The sequence below is a fragment of the Myotis yumanensis genome, unplaced genomic scaffold (genome assembly GCF_028538775.1).
Source record: "Myotis yumanensis isolate MYYU_CA2020_CCGP unplaced genomic scaffold, mMyoYum1.0.hap1 SCAF_23, whole genome shotgun sequence".
NCBI lineage: Eukaryota > Metazoa > Chordata > Mammalia > Chiroptera > Vespertilionidae > Myotis > Myotis yumanensis.
Window position 1 is genome coordinate 205,787 of NW_027223774.1, and position 26,770 is coordinate 232,556.

Below are 26,770 nucleotides of genomic sequence, written 5' to 3' on the forward strand. Positions count from 1 at the left end.
CATGCTGTGTGTGACCACCTCAAAAGAGGGCCAGCGATGTTAACCTACACATGGATTCCCCCAGACCAGGGGTGGGCAACCTCTTTGTGAGTGCGTGCCAAAACCAGCAAAATCTCTGACTCAAAATTCTTCTGCGTGCCAACCCTAATTTTTTGAGAACATGTTACGCCTACTTGATATCTCTTAAGGTATACGTATGTGAAGAACCTTGAAGAAATAATAAAATTCATTCGAGCAACAAAAACACAGTATATGATGATGAAAAATACATTTATTTTTTAATGTATACATGTACACTGATAGTCCGACAGAAAACTTTATGACTTCCTTTGATATTATCAGTGGGACTTTTTTTTTATTTGAGGCAAGTACACTTTATTTTATTTTATTTATCTTTAATATATTTTATTGATTTTTTACAGAGAGGAAGGGAGAAGGAGAGTCAGAAACATCGATGAGAGAGAAACATCAATCAGCTGCCTCCTGCACACCCCCCAACTGGGTATGTGCCCGCAACCAAGGTACACGCCCTTGACCGGAATCGAACCTGGGACCCTTGAGTCCGCAGGCTGACGCTCTATCCACTGAGCCAAACTGGTTAGAGCTCAGTGGGACTTTTGCTGCTGCATCACTGATGACAGAGATTTTACATCAGGTTTATATTTCGTGACCTTCAGAGATATGCACGAGCTACTACTTTCATCCATCAGGCTACTCCTATTACGAGACTTAACAAAATTCATCACTGAGAATAAAGATCCACAATTGTAAATGGAAGGTTATAAGAGAGGGTTTCGCGTGCCAGCAAAAGTTACTGGCGTGCCATGTTTGGCTCGCGTGCCAGGGGTTGCCCACCCCTGCCCCAGACTCTGCATGAATTTTCCTTTACGAACCAACTGTGTATTCTTGGCACATCACCTGCATGAAACTACACATGGGGTCCCATGAAATCTGCAAAATCTCTGGATGTGGGGGGTGGTCTTGTGGGTCCCCAATCATCCCACCGCTTAGTTGTATCAAAATTATGTTTAGGCCCTAACCGGTTTGGCTCAGTGGATAGAGCGTCGGCCTGCAGACAGAAAGGGTCCCAGGTTCGATTCCGGCCAAGGGCATGTACCTTGGTTGCAGGCACATCCCCAGTAGGAGATGTGCAGGAGGCAGCTGATCGATGTTTCTCTCTCATCGATGTTTCTAACTATCCCTCTCCCTAAAAAATCAATAAAGTATATATTATTAAAAAATTATGTTTAGGAGAGAGCTATAAGGACATGAGGAGAGGCCATGCTGATGGAGGCAGAGATGGGAGCGAGGCAGCTACAAGTGGAGGATTGACAAGACGAGGCAAGGGATTCTTTTTTTTTTTAATATATTTTTTTATTGATTTCTGAGGAAGGGAGAGAGGGAGATAGAAACATCGATGATGAGAGAGAATCATTGATCGGCTGCCTTCTGCACGCCCCCTACTGGGGATTGAGCCTGCAACCCAGGCATGTGCTCCTGACTGGAATCAAACCCGGGACCCTTCAGTCCACAGGCCGATGCTCTATCCACTGAACCAAACCTGCTAGGGATTCTTCTGAGAGCCTTCACAGGGAGCTGCTGACACCGGATCCCAGAATTCTAGTCCCCAGACTGTGACAGAACAAACTTGTTGTGAGGCACCTGATGGTGGAAATTTGTTGTGCAGCCGTAGGAAGCGAGCGCAGGGTCCATCAGGGGTCCCATGCTGTGCTGTTCAGTGGGGCTGCCCAGAGAGCTGACGAACCTCAGCAGACGGAAACTGGAGATTCCCTGGGGCCAAGGAGGAAAGCAACCTTAAAGGCATCCACCTGATAAGAAAATTGTAGGTAAAATACCCCAGGGATGGTGTATCCCTAAGAAACCCATAAAAGTGCTCTCATGAGAAAGACTTAGAACCATCTACAGGGCTCAGAAAGCACAAAACCAACTTATACGCGTGTTAGCGGATTAAGAGGGATCCCTTTCCCTTCTGTACCCTTCTCCTCTCCATGTTCTTCCCTGGCAGCATCGCCAGTGGAGTCCGAAACAACAGCCAGAGAGATGGAGGGAGAAGAGGAGGGAGAGGAAGGGAAATGCCTTCCCCTCAGGGGGCTGGCAGGAAGCTGAGGGAGGGAGAGGGGCTGTAACTTTGAATGAAGTTCATGAGCTATTTTGTGGGACTGGATACTCTAAGCACCTTAACTAAAAGTGTTTTCCAGGCTGAGTTATCTGAAAGTGAACGGAAAGGTCACGAGACAGAAGAACTTCCATTGAAAAAAGGCAAAAATTAAGTTGCTTTATAATAAAACAAAACATTATGTGTAGGATTATTTTGGTATCTATTTTCAATAGGGGGGAACTGGATGTATTTGTTCTGTTAAAAGCAGCCCTGCTGCCTGGCTGGCATGCTCAGTGATTGAGCATCAACCTATGAACCGGGAGTTCTCTGTCAGATTCCTGGTCGGGGCACATGCCCTGGCTGTGGGCTCGATCCCCAGTGTGGGAGGCAGCCCATCAATGATTTTCTCTCATCATTGATGATTTTCTCTCCCTTCCTCTCTGAAATATATAAAAGCAGCCAGTGGTAACACAAAATAGATGTGATTTCTCTTTTGGGTCTTCTTTTTACCTAAGTTACAACTTCAAGTGAAACCAACAAAAAGGAAACAGAAATATACAATTTTAAAAAGTGTATTTTTATTGATGTCAGAGAGGGAGAGACAGGAACATCAGTGATGAGATAGAATCATTATTGGCTGCCTCCGCACGCCCAACACCGGGGATCGAATTCACAACCTGGGCATGTGTCCTGACCAGGAATCAAACCATGACCTCCTGATTCATAGGTCAACGCTCAACCACTGAGCCACACTGGCTGGGCATAAATATACAATTTTGAGAATAGAAAATGTTTACAAATATAGGTACAGAAAGTGTCCTCAAACTACGCAAATATCCAGGTACCACCTAAGCCTGCCCAGGTGGACTCTCTGAAGATGGGCCCAGAAACCTGCAATTCCAACACCGTTTTCAGGTGGGTCCTTCGCACGTTATGAGGATCATTTCAGGTGGAAAGGTCTTAGGTTCCCATTTTTAATGAGCCCAGTTCTTGGGTCCTTAAGAGCCTCAGGTTTCTGATTTGTTAAGGGCAGAATACCCTCAGGCAGGGCCGCATGCACTCACTGCAGACATAAGCCGTCCTCCCACTTCCTGCACACAGATGTCTCCCTGTGTGATTCCCACTGGGTGTTGCCTCCAGGAGCACATAGCCACAGAGCCTGTGTGGGCTCCCCATTTTGGAGAGAAGGGACGTGAATAGTACCCCGGGACCTCAGACACACATTCTGGGACTCCAGTAGCAGCTTCATTGAACAAAGCTACTTTCAGGACTTACTGAGTGGAACCTGCTTAGATGTCTGGACAAGAATGTCAAACAACATTCACTTACCCCTAAACGGTTTGGCTCAGTGGCTAGAGCGTCAGCCTGTGGACTGAAAGTTCCCAGGTTTGATTCCGGTCAAGGGCATGTACCTTGGTTGCGGACACATCCCCAGTGGGGAGTGTGCAGGAGGCAGCTGATCGATGTTTCTCTCTCATCGATGTTTCTAGCTCTCAGTCCCTCTCCCTTCCTCTCTGTGAAAAATCAATAAAATATATTTAAATAAATAAAAATAAGAACAACAATACTCACTTTGTTGAATCTGTTGGGCGGGTCCTTCCTCCCAGGCTCCACCTTCTGAAAGCTGCAGAACTGTGTTGGTCGCAGCAGCAGGGCCAAATGTCCCAAGAAGCAAGTCCCCACCAGCCCTGTACGGACCGCCCATCACAAGGTGGTCCCCTATGAATCACAAAGGCTGTTACCTAAAGGATGTTATGAAAGGTACCATCAACTGCCTGAAAGACCTTGGGAAATACACTGAGTAATCGTGGCTATGCCAATTCCCACACGTCTTATTTATTGTTAATCCTCACTTGAGATTATTTTTTTCCATTGAGAGTGGGAGAAAGAAGGGGGAGAAATATCCACCGCTTGCCTCCTACACTGGTCCTGACCGGTGCTGGTGATCGAACCTGTAACCCAGGTACGTGCTCTTGACCAAGAATCAAACCCAAGACCCTCTGGTGTACAGGCCAACGCTCTAACTGAGCCACACTGGTTAGGGCCACACACTTCTTTCCTCTTCAGACGGATCCTGCCTAGTTGTCCCAGGATACCAACCCCCTCTCCAGGCCCACAGTGACTTCCTGATAAGGCTTCTGCAGTATCAAGTCTTAAAAACATAGCCCATCCAGTGTGGTTCAATGGTTGAGCATCAATCTATATATCAGGAGTTCACAATTCAATTCCAGGTTGGGGAACCTGCCTGGGTTGTGGACTCCATCCCTAGTGTGGGGAGTGCAGGAGGAAGCTGATCAGTGATTCTCTCTCATCATTGATGATTTTGTTCCTCCCTTCCTCTCTGAAATCAATAAAAAACAAACAAATAACATTAACCGATCTTTAATCCCAGTGACTTCTAAGAAGCCAAGACTTTCTGTCCTACTGGAACCTACTCTAATGAGCCAAACAGGAGAGTCTGACATATTTTCCTCTCACTCCTGCTGTTTAAATTGCCACTTTTACAACAATAGTGAATCAAAAAAGGGAAAGTGTACATAATCCCACAAATCAATTGCAATTGTCCTCATGTACATTGTTTTGCCCATCTATAGTTACATATATGAAGTTACTCGAATAAGAAGTGTGCCAGGGAAGGAAAGACAGGCTTAAAGTGGAAAGCAACGGTCTCCTGCCCCACCCTACCCAACAGTCACACATTCCACCAACTACTTTTAACTGTTTTTATTCCAGTTCCTAAATAAGGCTATGTCTGTAATTCTGATCTTTCATGGCTTATAAACTTTACCGCCTTCCTTCTTTGATAAGGAATTAAGATTTTACTTAGTTCTGTGATCCTCTTTTTGATTCTAATTTTTGTCCTCTCACTGTTTAATGTTCTAATTTTGGCCTCCTAAGCAATCTATTCTATTTAAAAGCTAACTTCCTAAGATGAGGATACAGAGAAACTCCCCTACACCCCACCCCTAAATTCGCCATTACACCTCTGAGTTTCTTTGTAAAATGCAAAACCAGCACCTACTGTTTATACTATAGTTATATTTCTCCCTCTTTTATCCCAATCTCATGAGTTCTCTGCCTTTTCTAGGATGAAATATTAACATCACAGTCAAATGAAGACTCCTTTCTAAAGTCTGGTTCACACCTGGACAACTGTCTTGTATATTTGTTTCTTTCTAACAATTTCTTTACCCTAAAGTTCCGATACACACCCGCTTCCCACTAATCCTCGACAGTATTTGGTATGATCTTAAGATTTTCTTTCAGCTCTGCACAGGTTTCCTTTTCTTCTCCAACTTTTTTTTTTTTTTTTAGCAAATTATAGTGTATTTTTGTTCTCATAACTCTTTAAGAGTTATCTTAGACTTATTTTCATTTGCAATTATTTCTTGGCTCAATCTCCAGTTTAAATGTTTGGTTCCCAGAGTATCTGTTCTTTTTTTAAAAAATCTATTTTTCCTTTTACATTGAAAGCTTTCAAGTCTCTTGCTCCCTACCTTCCATCTATATTGAAGAGACTATCTGAAAAAAACATGGGAGCCTCCATAGATGGGGAGGGAAGCTAGTTTAATGGCAAGATTTGCTTTGAAGGGAGTAGGGCCAGAACCAGGTATTAGGACGAAGGTCACTGAGATGCCAAGAAAAGGCAGCCCTTGTTCTGGAGCATAATTCACCAATCTCCTAGTCTCCAGACTAAATTTTTTTTTTTTGGGGGGGGGGGGGGGGCGGATACCTCATTTAATCCCTATTTTATTTTGCTCACTCACAGGCAGATAATGCAAAACAAGAAGGGGGAGGAAACTTGGAATTTCACCAACAGACCATCAGTTAACCCTGCTTTTCTGCCCCGTTAGTCTGAAACTCTGTCAAGGGGCTGAGAACTCTAGTGCCATAGCCCTCTCTTCATGGTCCTGGCTTTAGCCTTTTCCACTCTGCATCTCCAGGTGATGGTCTCCCACCTGCTTTCACTTTGCTCAAATCTACAGTAATGGCCTCTCCACTTTACCATTATTGATATACACTTCAGCCTTTTTTGGGGGGAACAAATCTTCCAGTATCTTATCATTTCTAGGAATGTATTATAGGGATAACATCTGATTAAGTTTGGGTGGTTGTTTGCAATAAAATGATAATCTGATGGACACAGTTCCATTCTGAATTTCCTATTTCCTGCTAAAAGCTTTGAAAGCTTTCCATCGGTTGTCATGTTCATACGCTCTCACCTAAATGTATACGTGCACACATTTTAGTGCACATACAAGTAACTTGTGCTGGTTTGGGAAATGACAGGCTCTTGGGTTTTATTGATAGGGATCCTGACTCCATAAATCAGGGTACGCTTGGTAATCTGCAGTTTCAATGTACACACCAAGCAATTCTGGTGCGTGTGGTTGTCTGATGTCTAGAAAAGAAGTTCTGGCCTTGAGCTCTTCCATCCTAATTACTCATAGGGTTTCTCTCCCCCGAGTTTTCTCATATTGAATAAGGGATTTATAATAATTGAAAGCCTTCTCACATTCACTACACTTATAGGGTTTCTCTCTAGTATGAAAAGGCCTTTTCATAGTGATTACATTTATAGGGTTTGATGCCGGTGTGTTCTCTGGTGCATAATGAGATCTCTATTTGAAACCTTTTGTACAATGACTGTATTAATAAGGTTTCTTCCCTATAGAATGAATTTGCAGATACACAAGCTGTGATCATTGATAAAAAGTTTTCCCACAGTGGTTACATTCATAGGGCTTCTCTCCAGTGAGAATCCTCTTATGTGCAACAAAGATAGAGTTACAGCAGGATTTTCCCCAATGAGCACACAAATATGGTTTCTCTCCAGTGTGAATTCACCGACGCCTGGTAAGGTGACTGCCCCATAAAGAACTTTTTCACAATGATTACATTCATTCATGGGGTTTCTCGACCATGTGTGTCTTCTCATGTTTTTTAAGAGCTAAACGACCACTGAAGGCTTTAACACACATGGTACACTGATAGGGCTTCTCTCCAGTGTGTGTTCTCTGATGCACAATGAGGAGATATCTCTGGCTGAAGGCTTTAACACAAATTTTACACTTATAGGGCTTCTCTCCAGTGTGTGTTCTCTGATGAACAATGAGGCCAGATCTCTGGCAGAAAGCTTTCCCACAATGACTGCATTCATAAGGTTTCTCTCCAGTATGGGTTCGCTTGTGCACGACAAGCTGTGACTGTTGCCGAAAAGATTTCCCACACTGGTCGCAGTGGTAGGGTTTCTCGCCAGTGTGTGTTCTCTCATGTTTTCGAAGAGATGACCCATCACTGAAGGCTTTCCCGCAGTCAATACACTCATAAGGCTTTTCTCCAGTGTGTGTTCTCTGATGCAGAATGAGGTGAGACCTCCATTTGAAAACTTTCCCACAATGATTACATTCATAAAATTTCTTCTCTCCAGCATGAGTTCGCAGATGCGCACGAAGTTGTTTTCGCTCCCAAAAAGATTTCCCACAGTGGTTACATTCGTACGGTTTCTCTCCACTGTGAATCCTTTTATGTGCAACAAAGTCAGAGCTACGGCTGAAGGAATTTCCACAGTGAGTACACAAGTACGGTTTCCCTCCACTATGAATTCTCTGATGCCTAGTAAGGTGACGCTGCCGGTTAAGGAACTTTTCACAATCATTACAATTATGGTGTTTCTCACCTGTGTGGGTTCTCTTGTGTTTTATAAGAGCTGACTGACCCCTAAAGGTTTTAACACACAGGTGACACTGATAAGGCTTCTCTCCAGTGTGCGTTCTCTGATGCGCAACAAGGAGATATCTCCATTTGAAAGCTTTTCCACAATGACTGCAGGTATATGGCTTCTGTCCAGTGTGTGTCCTCTGGTGTGCAAGCTCAGAACAACAGCTGCGGGATTTTCCACGTAGATTACATGCACGTGGCTTCTTTCTGGTCTGGATGATGTCACCGTCATGAACAGATGAGGCCGCACAGAAGGCACCATAATCCTCCTCATATCCAGGATCACCGACAATTATTTCAGTTTGTATAATGCGTTTGTCACATGTGTACTGACTTTCTCCAAAATGCGCTGGCTTGTTTTCATTCAGGGACATGCTGTACCTAACATTTCCATTGTCCTTACAATCATCTCTGTTCTCTACCGAAACACTTCTATTATGGAAACGCACAGATGTGCCATAGTGGAAGGAGTCACTGTCGAGAGTATAATCACAAGGCTTATTATTTCCCGTTTTAACATTTATAAGTTTATTCAAGTGAATGCTCTGAGAGAAGGCCCTGGCACTTTCAAGATTTTTACAGGGCTGCAGATGGGCACCACCTTTCTGATGATTAATGAAACCTGAATTCTGTTTCAACTCTTGAAACTGTGAGTCAAGCTTGTGCAAATGTGTTCTTGCAGGTAATGTCAGAGGTAGAAGGCTTTCACTCAGATAACTTCCGCCAAGGTCATGCTCAGAATTTTCCACTTTAGCAAACACATTCTCCCCTGAGGTAGGTACAATCTGACTCAAAGATTCTTCCTGGTGCCCCATTGGCTGGTCCCTCCTATCCTGTGTTTTTCCTACTGACACAGACCAGGGGCCCTCTACACAGCGTTTCATTTCCACGTGGAAGGATGGTTCTTCCACACCAATATCCTCTTCAAAACTGGACTCGTTCTTTTCAAGTGAAGTCTTCCACTCTGAAAGAAATCCAAAATGCCTGAATTACTGCAAAAGCCTGAGATGGGAAGGAGAATGAAGGAAAACACCACGTATGAGAGATGTCTCTGGGTTTGTTTAGAGTCCATGAACTATAATTCCATGCAGGATGTAAAAGAGTGGGAAGGACCAGCAAAGAGGAAATCAGTGAAGAAGCACAAAAAACAAGCAAAGGTAATGAAGAGTTGACTGAGGAGAGCTGATACCCAAAGGGGGAGTAAGGAAATAAGAATAAGCACAAGCCCTAGCTGGTTTGGCTCAGTGGATAGAGTGTCGGTCTGCCGAATGAAGGGTCCTGGGTTCGATTCCGGTCAAGGGAACATGCCTGGGTTGCAGCCTCAATCTCCAGTGGGGGGCGTGCAGGAGGCAGCCAATCAATGATTCTCTTTCATCATTGATGTTTCTATCTCTCCCTCTATCCTTCTCCCTTCCTCTCTGAAATCAATAAAGATATATATATATATATATATATACACACACACACACACACACACACACACATATATAAAAGAATAAGCATGAGAATGTAAGTATTTCTTTTTAAAATATATTTTATTGATTTTTTACAGAGAGGAAGGGAGAGGGATAGAGAGTTAGAAACATCGATGAGAGAGAAACATCAATCAGCTGCTTCCTGCACACCCTTTACTGGGGATGTGCCCGCAACCAAGTACATGCCCTTGACTGGAATCGAACCTGGGACCCTTCAGTCCACAGGCCGATGCTCTATCCACTGAGCCAAACCGGTCAGGGCGAGGATGTATAGAAGGAACTGATCTGAGGATATGTGGTCCTCAATAAGCACAAAAGATACTGATGCCCAGTTGTTGGGACCTGTGAATATGGTACCTTATTTATTTTTTCAATATGTTTTTAATTAATTAATTAATCCCCACATGAGGATATTTTTCTATTGATTTTTTTAGAGCAAGTGGAAGAGAGAGGGAAAGACAGAAACATCAATGTAAGAGAAACACATCGATTGGTTTCCTTCTGCACGAGTCCGGAACAGGGTCCAGGCCAGGGAGGAGTCTGCAACCAAGGTACATGCCCTTGACCGGAATCGAACCTAAGACCCTTCAGTCCGCAGGCTGACGCACTATCCACTGAGCCAAACTGTCTAGGGCTCAAATATGTTTTTATTGATTTCAGAGAGAGGAAGGGAGAGGAAAAGAGGGACAGAAAGATAACTGATGAGAGAGAAACTGAAAGGGGACCTGAGGACTGCTTCCTCAGGTGGAAGCTATGATGAGGGGCTGGTGAAAAAGAGAGGTCAGGAGGACCTGGGAACAAGACAAGGTGGGTGAAGGGTAAAGAAGAGAGGGAAAATGGGAACAGAAATAAACCCAGGCCTGAGAAATGTGCAGACGACAGTAGCGAGTGTTCTTGACGGGCTGGACCCGTGGATGACGACATGGCTGTCTTGCTGGACATGAGGCAGCAGAGAACTCGGAGGAAGCTCCTGCAAATGGCCTCCCTCCTCCTCTGCCCAAGTTAACTAAATGCTCTCACCTCCGGGAGGCGGTTCCTGCTCCGCCCTCCATGGACCAGCACCTCGCTCCAGGCAGGAGATCACATCCACAGTGGGGAGCAGAAGTCCTGGCCAATAGGAAAGAACAGAGAAAGAGATTGTGTCCCCAGGCCCAGCCCGCTCCCCTGGGGTCAGACAGGGACGGACTAGGAGGGCCCGGGAGCCATTCCTAGGAAAGAAGTCACAAACGTGCAGTGGAGGCTGACTGAACAGCAATACCAGGATCTGCATCTACAAGGGACTCACTTCTGTCCTGAGTATAGGGTTAGCTCTTAAAGGCACCAGAGGACAATTTAAGATGAAGGAAAAACGAACAAACAAACAGAAATATATATATGTGTATATATATATATATATATATATATATATATATATATATTTATTCTGTAATTTTACAAAATATAAGGTGTTCTAGCAGAATAACTGAATAGACAGTCCAGAAATATAAGTTTCCTCCTAAGAGAAAGGATTATCAGGTCTTTATATATTAGAGTTTCTCTTTACTATAAAGAAGGACAGTTATCTGTGGACCTTACTAAAGTGTAAGTTTTATTATTTGCAAGCAAACACACACACACACACACACACACACACACACACACACACAAAGTGACCCACTCTGGGGGTGCTTCACCCCAGCACAAGCACACCCTTGGAGTCAGAGCTCGGAGTCCTAGGGGCAGAAAGCCCATGCGATGGGTAGAGCCCAACTTACCCAGAGAGACAAGGTGGTCACACGTCTCCAGAGTCACGTCGCGGTACAGTGTCCTCTGGACCAGGTCCAGCTGTCCCCACTCCTCACGTGTGAAGCTCACCAGCACATCCTTGAAGCTCACAGGTAGCTGAAACATCGCCTGTGTTACCATGGGGCCCTGCCTCCCCGACAGGAAGGTTGAGGAGGGCAGGACAGCGAAGAGGGGGAGGTGGTGTGGGATGGAGAAGGGGTCCAGAGCATCACAGGGTTCCCGCCTCTGGGCGGTGCTCTGAGCAGACACCAATGCAGTCCAGAGTCTTCACTTCTGAGGGCCTGTCTGTTGCTGGTCACACCAGTGATTCTGACTTTCTGTCCCAGGAAACAGTGGGAACCCCACTCCCTACTTTTCCACAAAATCACAGATTTAAAGGAACTCAAAGAGGATGTTCAAAATTGTAGATGAGCAAAACACAGCCCGGCAGACAGGCCAAGACTGTGTGTGCTTTCAGGTTAATGCCATGAGCTAAACTGTTCTCCCCCAAATTCACATGTTGAAGTCCTTCCCCACCATGTGACTGCATCTGGGGAGAGGGCCTTTATTAAAATAATGTTAATGGGGGTTCTATGGGCAGAGCCCTAATGCAGTGGGATTGGTGCCCTCAAAAGGAGACCACCAGAGACTTCTTTCTCCACCATTGAGGACACAGAGAATTAGCAAGCGAGGAAGAGGGTCGTCAGGAAACCAACTGTGCTGGCCCTTGGTCTCAGACTGTTAGGTTTCAGAACCATGAGAAAATGAATGCTGCCTGAGCCACACAGTCCATGCTATTTTGTTACAGCAGCTGCAGTAGTCCTAATACTGATAAAAATGGGTTTTATGTTTTTTTTCAAAGGCCATGTACAAAAAGAACATGGGGGAGAGAGCATATGTGGCCTGTAGAGCCTAAGGCAGTTCCCACCACCTGGTCCTTTACAGAAAACATTGGCAGAGCAGGCGTTCCAGGAAGCCTGGCAGGTAAGGGGTCACGCACCCTGGCCCTGGGTGCCAGGCCTGATGTGGCATCTCAGCTTCACAACTGAGTAGCTGGATTCCTGGGTGAGTCCCTGAACTTCTCAGGTGTGAGCTGCCCTGACGTGACCATGAAGGCAGCATACCACTCTGGACATCTCACAGGATGTCCAGACATGAGGGAAAGAGACCTGGCCCAAGGCACCAGGTACAGGGGGCCCCAGGAACCCCTGGCTCACCCACACAGGGAAGGAGCTGTATCTGCAGGGAGCCTGGGGGTCTCACCCAAAGGTATAAGGCAGCATCATGGCTCCTGGGGAGGCGAGTGCTATCTTCCTGGACCCACTTTACAGCTGAGGAGACAGAGAGGCAAACATAGCCAAGGTCTCTAACTCACCTGGGATGGGACTGGCTGAGCACACACTTCCATTTCCTCCTCAGACCTGAAGAAGCCGTCTCAGTGGGGGCAGCGCTAGTGGTGGAGGCACAATCGGAGTCAGCCCCTCCTCAGCACCCCCACACCCTCGAGCCCACCCCACCCCCAAAAAGGAGAGGAATGTTCCAGCTGAGGGGCATTGTCTTTGGGTATGAGGAGCAGGAAGGCAGGACTCTGAGGTCAGCCAAGGTGTCCATGCCGGGGTTCCAGTGGGGAAGCGGGTCCAGCCTGCTCAGGTCTGGGCTGGGGATGGTCCTGAGCTGCCCCCAGGCTAAAGGTAAATGCTTAGACACGTGCTGGGGTGTTTGAACTGTGATCTCACAGATACACAGTTTTCCCTCAACATACAAACAAACAGGCCAGTTTTTTTCTGTCATTCCAAGAGAATGAATGGGAGAGGTAAAGGCAGGGTGTCAAAGCAATTGTATAATTTTTAATTATTGCAATGAGCCTGGTCGGTGTGGCTCAGTGGTTAAGCGTCTGCCTACAAACCAGGAGATCGCGGTTTGATTCCTGGTGAGGGCATACGCCTGGGTTGTGAGCTCGATCCCCAGTAGGGGGCGTGCAGGAGACAGCTGAGATGTTTCTATCTCCCTTCATCTCTGAAATCAATTAAAAAATATATAAAATATTCCAATGAAACATCTAATGGTTTGAAAAAAAAAGAAAGAAAAGAAAACCTGTACAGTTCCCAAACAACAGTGAAACATGACCTGGTTTCAAAAAATGTTTCTGCACAATTTAAAATATTACAAGGAAACATCTGCCAGTTTCAAAATATGTGTGTGGGGGATGATGACAAGGAGGATATGAGAATCCCCAGAGCAAAGGACACTATGAAAGAGGGGTGTCGTCCCACATGCACCCTCCCTCAAGACTTCTGGAGGTACCAAAATGCTGCCCCACTGCCTGGGCCAGAATAACAGAATAGACAGTCCAGAAATAAAACCTCGCTTATATGGTCAATCCATGACAAACAAGGAGGGATATACAAAAGGTTAAGACAGTCTCTTCAATAAATGGTGATGGGGAAAACTAAACAGATAGATGCAGAAAAATGAAACTAGGCCACTTTCTAACTCCATATGCAAAAATAAACTCACATTAGATTAAAGACTTAAATGTAAAAAAAAAAAAAAAAAGGAAGGAAAAAAAAAGGTAAGACCTAAAACCATAACACTTCTACAAGAAAACACAGGCAATAAACTTTTTGACACTGGTCTTACCAATAATTTTTATTTATTTAATTTTTTAAAATCCTCACTCAAGGATATATTCATTGATCTTAGAGAAAAAAAGGCACACACACACAGACACAGAAATGGATGTGAGAGAAACTTCATCAGTTGCCTTCTATAAATGCCCCAACCAGAGAGCAAATTCACAATCATTTGGTGTATGGAACAATGCTCCAACCAACTGAGCCACCCAGCCAGGTCCTATCAATTATTATTTTTTAATATATATGTATATATATTTTATTAATTTCAGAGAGGAAGGGAGAGGGAGAGAGAGATGGAAATATCAATGATGAAAGAGAATCATCGATTGGCTGCCTCCTGCACGTCCCCCACTGGGGATCGAGCCCGAAACCCAGGCATGTGACCAGAATTGAACCCGGGACCCTTCAGTCCACAGGCTGACGCTCTATCCACTAAGCCAGACCAGCTAGGGCCTACCAATCATTTTTAGATATTGTGTCCTAGGGCAAGGGAAACAGAAGCAAAATAAACAAATGGAAGTATATTAAACTATAAAGCTTTTGTGCTGAAAGGAAACCATCAACAAAACAAAAAGGCAACTTATGAATGGGAGAAGACATTTGTAAAAGATTTATCTGATAAGGGGTTACTATCCTATATACTAGTATATAAAGAACTCACACAGCGCAACATAAAAAAAAGAAAATCCAATTTAAAAACACGCAGAGCCCTGGCTGGTGTGGCTCACCTGCTTAAAGCATCGTTCCAAAAGGAACCCTAGGGCCCTGTTGGTGACATGCAGATGGGTACAGCCACTGTGGAAAAGTGTGGAGTTACCTCAAGAAATTTAAAATGGAGCCGTCTTATGACCCAATGATTCCCTTTGGGAAATTTATCCCAAGAAACCTGAAACACTAATTTGAAAGAATGTACCCACCCTTAGGTTCAATGCAGTATTATTTACAATAACCAAGATATGGAAGCAACCCAAGTGTCCATCAATAGACGAGTGGATTAAAAAATTGTGGCACATATGTATCTACAAAAAGAATATTACTTGGCTATGAAAAAGAATGAAATTTTGTCATTTGTGACAGCATGGATGGACCTAGAGTGTATTATGCTAAGTAAACGAAGTCAGAAAACGAAAAACTGTATAATTTCACTTACATGCAGAATCTAAAACATAAACAAAATAGAAACAAACTCATACAGAGATAAACTGATGGTTGCCAGATAGGTGGAGGGGTGGACGAAAAGGTCGAGGGGATTAAGAAGTACAATCTGCCGACTATAAAAATAATCCCACGGATTGTAAAGTACAGCCTAGGGAATACAGTCACTAATATCCTAATAACTGTGAATGGTGCCAGGTACCAGACTTACCAAGAAAAGCACAAGGTACCTAAATGTCTAATCACTATGTGTACACCTGAATCTAATAGTGTACGTCAACTATAATTAAAACATACTTTTTTAAAAAAAATAAAAAGCTTGAGTAAAAATTCACCAAGGCCTGGTGACTGGGGAGCCAGCAGCCATGATCCTGAGCACACTGTCACCCTGGCTCTCAGCTTGCCCCCCCAGCACACCCCTGCCCGGCCCACTGCCCCTGCCCTCTTTCCTGTCATTCTCCACCAGGAGCCACCTCTCAGCCCCTCTCCCCTGGGTGCCCTGCCCCATCTGCCCTGTGCTACCGGATGCTTCTCTCTGCCTTCCCCTGCTGGTGTCTACGTTCTGGGTGGTATGAGACTGCAAGGACAATGACATCCAATCCATCTCCATCCCTTACAACTGCAAGGTCTGGCTCTCGCTCCCCCTTCGGGCCCCTCTCACCATTATCTCTTCTCTGCAGACAAACTTTTAAAAAAAATATTTAACTTTTTTATTTCAGAGAGGAAGGGAGAGGGAGAGAAACATCAACGATGAGAGAGAATCATTGATCAGCTGCCTCCCGCATGCCCCACACCGGGGATCGTGCCCTGACAGGGAATCGAACGGTGACCTCTTGGTTCTTAGGTGGACACTCAGCTGCTGTTAAACCTCACCCGAGGATATTTTTCCACTGATCTTTTGGAGAGACTGGAAGACAGAGGGAAACATCCATGGGAGAGAAACACTTCGATTGGCTGCCTCCTGCACGTGCCCCAACCAGGGCCAGGGCCAGGGAGGAGCCTGAAACCAAGGTACGTGCCCTTGACCAGAATCGAACCCAGGGCTTCTTTGATCCCCAGGCCGATGGTCTATTCACTGAGCCAAGTTGGCTAGGGCTCTTCTCTGCAGAGAAATGTCTCAATTCATTCCACTCAATGATCCGGGACGCCTCCAAGTCCACACCATCCTAAGTGGCTCGTAGCCAACTTCTCAGGGGAGGTTCTCCTTCTGTTTAAGCCCCACCCTCGCCACCACGCTCCTGCTCCTCCCAGCCGAGTGACCAACACCCTCAGTCTCTCTTCCTCTCCCTGCCCATCCTCACCCTGCCCTCACTTATGCACACTCACAGACGCACCACACCCAAGAAGGCTGCCCACAGCTCTAGATGATGCTGTCTTGTGACACTCTAGCCCAGCGGTTCTCAACCTGTGGGTCAAGACCCCTTTGGGGGTTTAAAGACCCTTTCACAGGGGTCGCCTAAGACCATCAGAAAACACATATATGATTACATATTGTTTCTGTGATTAATCACTATGCTTTAATTATGTTCAATTTGTAACAATGAAATTGGGGATCACCACAACATGAGGAACTGTATGAAAGGGTTGCGGCGTTAGGAAGGTTGAGAACCACGGCTCTAGCCCGTCCCTGAGCAATCTCCTACTGCCTACCCACCTCCACCCTCTGATCCTCTCCTTCCCTGTCTGGGAGCACCCACTCTGCAGTCAGACTGCTTACTTTTTTTTTTTTTAAATAAGTTTACTGATTTGTGGAAAGGAAAGGAGAGGGAGAGAGACAATCAATGTGAGCGTGGAACTCCGATTGGCTGCCTCCTGCACAGCTCCTACTGGGGATCGGGCCAACAACCTGGGCATGAGCCTTGACCGGGAATCAAACCAGCAACCGCATGGTGCACAGGATGACACCCAACTCACTGAGCCACACTGGCCAGGGCCAGACGGTCTGCATTCAAGGTCCCAGCTCGACCACTGCCTCGGTAGGACCCCACAGACGTTAACCCCTCTGGGCCTCAGTTCCCTCATCTGTAGACTTCCGGAAGAACAGCAGGTCCTGCCTCATGGTGCTGCTGTGAGGAGTGAGTTGAACCCTGTGCTGACACCCAGTATGGGCACAGCACATTGTAGCTGGACAAGTGGAATGAGAAGTTAACTATTAGAGGACGCTCTACCAAGAAAAGGCGGGAGCCTGCAAGCGGGCCACGTCAGAACAAAGTCTTGCAGGCAAGACTTATTGTTCCGAGGCAGAACTTTCCTTGAGGTGATAAATAGTCCATGAGGGCATGGAGAGCCAGGGGAGGGTGCACTGCTGCAGGTGGAAAGGGTCTTTGTATAACATAGGAAATTAACAGTTTAATGTATAACTCAGTTCTGATGATCTCATAAGCATGCCTGTTAATTATTGTCACTTGCTGTACTCCATTGTTATTTGCCGTACTCCCCAAATAAAGGCCATGAGAGCTTTGGGGGCTTTGCTACTTGCCTGAGCGAACTGTAGCCCTCTGCTTCTCTGTATCCTGCACGCCGAGATCACCTCAGCGTCATCGTTCACAAAGAACATCAATACACATTCATATCAATTACACACAAACATGAAGTTCTCCTTCCGTATCTCATGCTGGCCCCGGGAAGGGTCTGGCTGGGACCCTGTAGGACGGGGAGGAGGCTCCTTTCTTTACTTTTCCAATTTCCTCTTTCCTTGATGATGGGGTGGGGTTTCATGGGCTGCCCCAGGCTCCCCGACACTGCCATTCCCTCCTCATCTAGCCATACCCCCTATAGCAGTGGTCGGCAAACTGCGGCCCCCTGAGTGTGGCTCTTCCACAAAATACCAAGTGCGGACACGCATACAGTGCGATTGTAACTTCGTGGCCCATGCGCACAAGTCGGTTTTCGGCCTGGGCGAGTCTATTTTGAAGAAGTACTGTTGATATTTGGCTCTGTTGACTAATGAGTTTGCCGACCACTGGCTTAGAGCATACACCAAGGTTGCAGGCTTGATCCCCAGTCAAGAATCAACCAACAGCCGAAACCGGTTTGACTCAGTGGATAGAGCGTTGGCCTGCGGACTGAAGGGTCCCCGGTTTGATTCCGGTCAGGGGCATGTACCTGGGTTGCGGGCACATCCCCTATAGGGGGTGTGCAGGAGGCAGCTGGTCGATGTTTCTCTCTCATCGATGTTTCTGACTCTCTATCTCTCTCCCTTCCTCTCTGTAAAAAATCAATAAAATATATTAAAAAAAAAAAATCAACCAACAAATACATAAGTAAGCGCAACAACAAATGACTAACTCTCTCTCTCCCTAAAAGCAATCAATCAATAAAAAGCAATGGAAATGCAGAGCGCCTTCAGCCATTTCCCCTGCCCTAACACCCCCCCTTGCACTGAGTTATTTCCAAAGCCACAGGGTCCCACTCCCAGGGGCTCTCTGAAACCCAACAGGCAAAGCCTCAGGCCCAGGACAGCTTCAGCTCCCAGTCCTGCCCGCCCCTCCAGCCCCTAACTCGGGGCATCAGCACCCACAACCAACGGAGGCCCCCAACACCCAGGGACAGGTGTTTGCTGACGCTGTTTGCTCGGGCTGGGCTCCCCTTCTTCTTTGTTCACTTGGACAACATACACTTTCTCTTCAGACTGTGTACAAAGTTCACCTGCCAGTGGAAGGAAACGTGGCTAAGTGTTCTGGGGCCGGGTGTCTCTAGGGCAAGGGTGGGGATGTAAGGGAGGGTGGCAGCTCTCCTGGAGAACTTTTCTAGTTCATGGAAGCCAAACAGAGAACACACCTAGAAGCGAGATCTCCGCAGACTGACAAAGGGCTTTCCAGGGATGAGCTTGCAGCTTCCTTTGGGCCAGTGGTCAGCAAACCGCGGCTCTTTGGCCCCTTGAGTGTGGCTCTTCCACAAAATACCACGTGTGGGCGCGCACGTACAGTGCGAAGTTGACTTAAAACTTTAAGTCAAGTTTATTAAGTTAATTTTAGGGAACGTTGTGGAGTGAAAGAAGATGTAGTGCCGGGGATGGAGAAAGGTATGGTGAGATGGTTTGGACATAAGAGAGAGGATGAACAAAAGGAGATGGACGAAACAAGTGTACAAGACGAGTGTGGATGGGAGAGTTGGAAGGGGTCGACCTCAACGAACGTACCTCCATCAGATTGAGGACGTTTTTAGCAAAGGCCAGCTTAGGAGTACCCTAATGAAGTTAATAACAATGTACCTACCCATATACTTTAAGTTGAAAAAATCTGGCTCTCACAAGAAATTTCAATCGTTGTACTGTTGATATTTGGCTCTGTTGACAAATGAGTTTGCCGACCACTGGGCTAGGCATTCAGAATTAAGGAAGGAACATGCGAAGATTAAGTGCAAAGAGGGGAGGGGAGGAGAGGGGAGGGGAGGGGAGGAGAGGGGAAGAGGAAGCAAGACAGGGGTCAGGGATGACACAATATTCAACAACAAAAGCATCTCAAAGGGGCGCTAACCCCAGACAGAAACATGGAAACAATGGACAGAGTCTGCCTAAGACCAGTGGTTCTCAACCTTCCGGCCCTTTAAGTACAGTTCCTCATGTTGTGACCCAACCATAACATTATTCTCGTTGCTACTTCATCACTGTCACCTTGCTACTGTTATGGATCGTCATGTCAATATCTGATATGCAGGATGGTCTTAGGCGACCCCTGTGAAAGGGTCGTTAGAGCGCCAAAGGGGTCGGGACCCACAGGTTGAGAACCGCTGGGGCCCTAAGACAATGATAAGCTTTTTCACTACAAAATAGCCCTGGGGCGTGACCACCTGCCAGGACCGGCCTGGTGAGGAATTTACGACCCTCTTCGGACCCTGAGGGGTCACTTTTCACAGGGGACTCCTTTCTTTATCCACCAGGTGGACTAACCTGGGCTACCGGCTCCTGCACAGAGAGCCTCCCTGGGGGTGGGCAGTGTGGTTTAACCCTTTGAGTGCCAACCAATATCCTAGGAACTCTGCTAAAATTGCCAAGGCATTTTTGCTGATTTTACAGGAGTTTAGGAAAAAAAAAATTATGAATCGCAAGCAAATGAAGTTACATATTCAAAAACTTAAGGAAACCTTTACTACATTGACATATTTGGCAATATCGTCATCACTAATAAAAGCAGACTTAGAGCCCTGACCTGTTTGGCTCAGTGGATCGACCGTCCGCCTGTGGACTGAAGGGTCCCGGGTTCGATTCCGGTCACGGGCACATCCCCTCAGTTAGGGGGTGTGCAGGAGGCAACTGGTCCATGTTTCTCTCCCATCGATGTTTCTAACTCTCTATCCCTCTCCCTTCCTCTCTGTAAAAAATCAATAAAATATATTTTTTAAAAAAAGCAGACTTAGAACTGGACGCCCTTTAGAAGCTTTGATAGCGCTCCCGGCACTGTAGGGGTTAATAGAGGAAAAATGGAGGCGCGGTCCAGGTCTGGGTGGGAGGCGCCACATCCACAGACGTCCGCCTGCGTCCCGACAAAAACTCTGCAGCCCGGAGCCTGTTTTCCGGCAGAAAAGGCCCCACGAGAGGAGCCCCGCCCGGCCCTGCAGCCGGAGGGCCGCCCCCATCGGGCGACAGCGAGGGGCCCTGACGGGACCAACCGGCCCTCTCCCCGTTCCCGCAGCCGGAGCGGGGTGAATCAAACAGGCCCCTGCCCGGTCCCGCAAGAGGCCGCCTCCGGGCCGGTCCGCTCCCTCCCTCCCCGGCGCCGCCCGGGTCACTTCGGCCCGGTCCAGCGACCCGCTCCGCCCCCCTCACAGCGGAACCTCCGCGCCCGTCGCGGCGCGCCAGACTCACCTCCGCGGGCGAGGCAATGGCGGCGCTTCCGGTGCGCGGCGGAAGTGCGCGCGCTCGGCGCCAGCAACTACAAGTCCCAGAAGGCAGCGCGCCGGGGGGGGGGGTGCTGGTTCTCGCGCGCCTTTGGCCGTTTCTCGCGAGGCGCTGCGCGGCGGTTGCTCACCGCAACGGCGGCGGCGTCTTGACTGGCGGTGGGTTTAGGGCGCGGCTGGCTTCCCCCCCGCCCCCCGCTCCCCCGTTTTACTGAGGCTCACGCTGCGGCCCGGACCCTCGCTTTCCTCCGGCTCTGCCCCTGGGGGCGCCCTCGCTTCCGGGATCGATGATTCTCCTTGTCCGGCGACCGCGGCCGACGCCACAGCGAGGGGCGCTGAGACCGCGGACGGACGCTGAGACCCACGGCGCGGGCCGGGGTCGAGTCTGAACTGCGCTTGGCCTGCTTTCTTCTTCCTTTTTTAAACCCTCACCGAGGGCAAGTGGATTGTTTTTAGAGAGAGACAGAGGGAGAGAGACACATTGATTACCGATGTGACAGAGAGACGTGCCCCGGGGGCACCCCGCCTCCCCTGAATGTGCCTGACCCGGGGGTCGAACCCGCTACCTGGGTACGTGCCTGACGGGAATGGAACCGAAAGCTTTGGTGCAGGGGAAGGACGCCCCAAGCAATGGAGACCCCCCCATACCCCCCTCACCCCGGGACACACAGCCTCCTCTCCTGGGGGACCTTTGTGACGTCCGTCCGGACCTGCCAGGGAAGCGGAGGACCCGGATGGGGGAGCCCGAGTTCACCGCATCCCGTGCGTTTGGCGGAGGCTGAAATGCTGGGCGCAGACAGTGACCATCAGGAAAAGCCGAAGCGTGTCGCCTGGTTGCGTGTCTCCGGGGCTGGAAGCCGGAGGCAGGAGGACCAGAAGCGGGTCGTCCGCTGTGGCTGCTCAGGGGACCGTGTTTGTCTCCCCATTGGCCCCAAGGACCGGGGCGAAGACCAGGGAGGCTGGCAGTTTCGGATCCAAGTCTTTTTTTTAAATTCGCACCCGAGGATATGTTTTTATTGTGTTTTTTTTTTAAAGAGTGGGGAGTGTGGGGGAGAGAGAAACATGGATGTGAGAAGCACCCGTCGATTGCCTCCTTGCACGCACCCCGACCTGGGAGGGAACCCGAAACCCAGGTATATATATGCCCTGGACCGGGATTCGAACCCGCCACCTTCTTGGTTTACCGGATGACACTCCAACGCACCGAGCCGCCGCGCCTGGGCTGGGACCACCGAGTCCTGGCCGATTGGAGCCTGTTGGCTGCAGGGAGGGTCGGTAGGGCCGTCGCTTGTAGAGTCAGTCATTGCACGTGTGTAGGACACAGACCGGACACCCGCCCTGGCTCTGCAAGAAGGACATCTTCCCAGGCAGCCGATGGGTGGGAGCCACTCCCCGTCTCCTGAGGCACTTGTCCTCCTGAGCTCCTGGATTGTGCTCCTGTGCCTGGGGTGCTCCTGGCACTCACCGGGGACCCACCTTGTTGGCTGCTTTACCCAACAGCCATTGCCTTCCTACTCACCGATACTTGTTACTTGCTACCATGACCCTGCAATTTGTGTATTCCAGAAAGTCTGGAATCTACATTCCAAAGGATAAGTCTTTTTTTTTTTAATTTTTTTTTTTTTTTTATTGATTTCAGAGAGGAAGGGAGAGGGAACGGGGTGATACCACATCCCTCAGGGAGTCTCCCAGAAAGTCTGCGGGACAGCGGTGGCCAAGGGCTTGGGCCTGGGGGCTCCTGGCCTGGTGCGGTGGGACAGTGTCCCCTTCCTGTAGAGGGTGGACGGTTGGCTGGGAGCGGGGAGATGAGGCCTCCAGGACTCCTGGGCTGGGAAGGGGGTCTTGGCCAGGCTGTAGGGGTGTCTCTAGGTCGGGGAGGCCTCAGGTTGAACGGGGAGCGGGTGGTTCTCTGGGTGCTAAGGAGGTAGGTGTCAAGCCTGCCTAGGGGTTGTTGACCGGGCTGAGCTAAAGTAAATGGTCCCTTGGGCTGGTCTGAGGGCCCTTGGGTGTGGGGTGGGGCTGAACTGGAGGGCCGGGGCACATGGTGAATTTGGGACCCGGTTCCCCCCGAAACTTCCCAGGTTCAGTCAAACAGCCTAGAATGCAGGCCTATCTGACCGTCCAGTCATAGTGGAGGAAGGGACCCGGGGATGCACCTTGTGCTGGAGGCCCAGGGTGGTCACTGCCCGTCCCTCCCAGCTTCCCTTGCCCACCATGCTGGCCTGGCACAGGCTAGGGGCGTTTGCTCAAGTAGAGTTTGGTTTCGTTCAGCCATTGGGAGGGGGAGAATTGGAGGGGCTAGAGTTGGTGCCCTGAGCATAAACTTAGTTGAAGGAACTGAGAAATCTTGGGGGACCACACCCAAGGGCATGCCTGACTGCAGGGGAGCAGCAAAGGGGAGCCGCGTGGGGGCTGCTAGGAAAGGCCTCTCAAACTGGGCATCCACTCCCCTCCTTGGGTTTTGCCGTGTCTGGCACTCGCCACTTGATTTGCTTAATAATCTCTAAATCCACTCACTTGTTAAAACTCAAAACTCCTCCATTTGACCCAGCAATCCCACTTCTAGCAGTATATCCTGTATTCATAGCAGTGTTATTTACAATAGCCAAGCTCTGGAAATAGCCCACGTGCCCACCAGTAGATGAATGGATAAAAAGAAAAAGTGGTATATTTACACAATGGAATACTACATGGCTGTTAAAAAAAAAGAACTCTTTCGATTTGCAATAGCAGGGATGGACCTGGAGATTATGATGCTAAGCGAAATAAGCCAGTCAGAGAAAGACACTTATATGTGGAACCTGATGAACAAAATAGGTCCATAGACATGGATGCAAGGACCAGACAGATCTCAGAGGGAAGGGGCCTTGGAGGGGACTGGAAGAGATGAGCTAAAGAGCGTATGTGCATATGTAAATAGCCCATGGACCCAGGCTACCCTGCGGTGAAGGCCAGGGGCTGGGGCTGGGTGGAGGAGGGAAATGGGGGACATCTGTAATAGTGTCAATAAAAACCCTCAAAACTACTTTTAAAGGGTCTTTCAGTCACTCATTCACTTGTCAAACATGAAATTCAGTTGAAACAAAATATTGCTTGAATTTTAGCCAGATTATGTTGCCTCTGAAAGCCTGTTCTTTTTATTATTTTTAAAATCCTCACCCAAGGATATTTTTCAATTTTTAGAGAGTGGAAGGGAGGAGGAGAGAGAAATATGGATGTGAGACACATCAATTGGTTGCCTCCCGTATGTGCCCTGAACAGGGCCAGGGATGGAGCCTGCAACCTAGGTATGTGCCCTTGACCAGAATCAAACCCAGGCCCCTTCAGTCTGCAGGGCAACGCTCTATCCACTGAGCCAAACTGGCTAGGGCATGAAAACCTGTTCATTTTGTTAAAAAAAAAAAAAGGTTTATTTGCCAAGTGTGAGAGAGGCTTAAAAAACAGCACCAAACCAAGACCTTGATATTGGGAATCTCTGGTGGAAAACCACAAGGGAGCCTCCTCCTTGCTTTGAGGGTTGGTGGTATTAAGGGCAGAAGATTTAGTTGCTCAACTACACCGTTCCTGGGTGATTCTAGTGTTGAACCAGGGGATGATCTTTCCATCGACCCTGAGAGGAGGGGTGTCATGGAATTCCAGGGATGGCCATCCTGGGAGGAGAGATGCTTGTGGTTGGGGGATCGGTTTGTTGATTGAGAGGCAGATGATTTATTGGTTGCTGGTGTGTGCTCTGACTAGGGATCGAACCTGCAACCTGGGGGTATCAGGACACGCTCTAACCAACTGAGCCACCCTGCCAGGCCCAGCAAATGTTCCTTAAGGGGAGAGTAGTGAACAGCTACACCCGGTCTCTGCCCCCATGGGCCTCATGTTCCAGCCAGAACCACAGACCTGTAATTCCATTGGTCATGCAGGGCTATGGGAGCTGTGAGGCTGTCAGGGTGAGGGCTGAGGGCATGAGCAGGGCGGCTGGCGGAGCCATCCCAGAGGGAGGGAGAGGGTCAGCAAAGAAGATGGAGCCACATCCTTCTAAGACAGTAGTTCTCAACTTTCCTAATGCCGCGACCCTTTAATATACAGTTCCTCATGTTGTGGTGACCCCCAATTTCATTGTTACAAATGGAACATAATTAAAGCATGGTGATTAATCACAAAATATGTAATTATATATGTGTTTTCTGATGGTCTTAGGCGACCCCTGTGAAAGGGTCATTCGACCCCCAAAGGGGTCTCGACCCACAGGTTGAGAACCGCTGTTCTAAGCTTGTCTCAAGGAAGTCACATGGCATTATTCTGCTGCCGCCATTGGCCGGAACAAGCCCAGGCGGTTTCTGGGTTGGAATGGCTAAGGATTTGTGGCCACGTTTGAAACCGCCGCGGACAGGAAGGCAGTCGGCTCACCTCCAGTGACCATCTCCTCACCACAAACCAGTGTGTGACATTTAGGATGAAGGGACCTTGTTTGAGGACATGGCTGTGAACTCACCAGCCAGTGCTGGGCACCCGGGTGAGGCGCGTGTACATCGTTGGTTCTCGGAGGAGAACTGCTCCTTCTCCCTAGGAAAGGTCTCCCACTCATGCAGTGGGAGGGCAGCGGCACCCACGTAACTTCTTCAACCCAGATGTTCCCATCGCTCCAAGCCAACAGGGCCATGTCAGGTCCCGGAAAAGACTACATGTGGTACCACAGCCAGGAGCCCTTTGCCTGGAGAGGCCGTGCAGGCAGCACTCAACCACCAGCTGCTGGTCGTTCATTACTTCTGACCCAGGGTTTTAGAAAATGTTTTGAAATGTTTATGCAGAACTCGAGAGGACAAAGGTGGAGGAGTGGAGGAAGGGATAGAATGGGCTGCGGGTTACAGGCTGTCACCTGGAGAAATTTGTAAAGAAATACATTTTTATTGATTTCAGAGAGGAAGGGAGGGGGAGAGCGAAGCATCAGTGAGGAGAGAGAATCATTGATTGGCTGCCTCCTGCACACCCACTACTGGGGATCAAGCCTGCAACCCAGGCACGTGCCCTGACCCGGAATCAAACCGTGACCTCCTGGTTCATAGGTTGATGCTCAACCACTGACCCACCCCAGCTGGACCTGGAGAATTTTAATGTCATCTCATGTGAAACATGGGCGTCAAATACATGTCCCTCACTCCCAGGAGGCCCTCAGGGAAGTGGAAATGTGAAGCGCACGTGCTCAGGTGTCCATGCTTGCCTGGGGTTTCCAGCTCTCTGGGCCCCTAGGACAGTGATGGCGAACCTGACACGCGTGTCAGAGGTGACGCGCAAACTCACTTTTTTGGTTGATTTTTGTTAAATGGCATTTAAATATATAAAATAAATATCAAAAAATATAAGTCTTTCTTTTACTATGGTTTCAAATATCAAAAAATTTCTATATGCGACACGGCACCAGAGTTAAGTTAGGGTTTCTCAAAATGCGGGCACGCCGAGCTCAAAAGGTTCGCCATCGCTGCCCTAGGACTTGCTCTCTATGTCCCCGTGCCCTGCATCTCACTGTATCTTGACGGGACACGGGACGCAATGACATTCATCCTGACTCACTTGGAATCTTGGGCCGGAGGGATTGCAGCCTTGCACAGAACCTGCTAGAATTGGTCTGACGACCTCCATCCTTTTTAAAAGAAAACCCCAATTAATTTTGTTACCCGCCTCCCTCCACCCCCAAGGATTTTTAAATATTGATTTTTTAGAGAGAGAGGAAAGGGGAGAGAGAAACATTGATCAGTTGCTGCCCATAGGCGCCCTGACTGGGAATCAACCCGCAACCTTTTGGTGACTGGGACGATGCTTCACCCAACTGAGCTGCCGGCCAGGGCTCCATTCTTGTGTGTTAACATTGCTTATTTATCACAACAATAATGAAGGGTATTTAAATAGGAAAATATGCAGATTCTACCCCAGAAATATAGTTTACTTATCCATCTTCTCTTTTAGTCCTTGTTCATACACATAAATACTTTACTACAAATGTCAGTGCACCCACTTCATTGTAAGCACTTAGCTTTCAGTAATATAATGACCAAATCATAACTGCAAATTCA

The 26,770-nt window shown here is 48.1% G+C and overlaps 1 protein-coding gene across 1 annotated transcript; it reads right to left on the reverse strand.

The window, feature by feature from the left end:
• Nucleotides 1-1,298: 1,298 nt before the first annotated feature.
• ZNF544 (zinc finger protein 544) lies at nucleotides 1,299-20,688 on the reverse strand. Its single transcript, XM_070402238.1, has 6 exons — nucleotides 20,677-20,688; nucleotides 12,343-12,410; nucleotides 11,070-11,196; nucleotides 10,336-10,422; nucleotides 3,692-8,804; nucleotides 1,299-1,791 (listed from the first exon to the last, which is right to left on the reverse strand). Exon 5 carries the CDS (start codon nucleotides 8,722-8,724, stop codon nucleotides 7,021-7,023), a length of 1,704 nt encoding a protein of 567 aa, XP_070258339.1. The 5' UTR covers nucleotides 8,725-8,804; nucleotides 10,336-10,422; nucleotides 11,070-11,196; nucleotides 12,343-12,410; nucleotides 20,677-20,688; the 3' UTR covers nucleotides 1,299-1,791; nucleotides 3,692-7,020.
• Nucleotides 20,689-26,770: the final 6,082 nt, after the last annotated feature.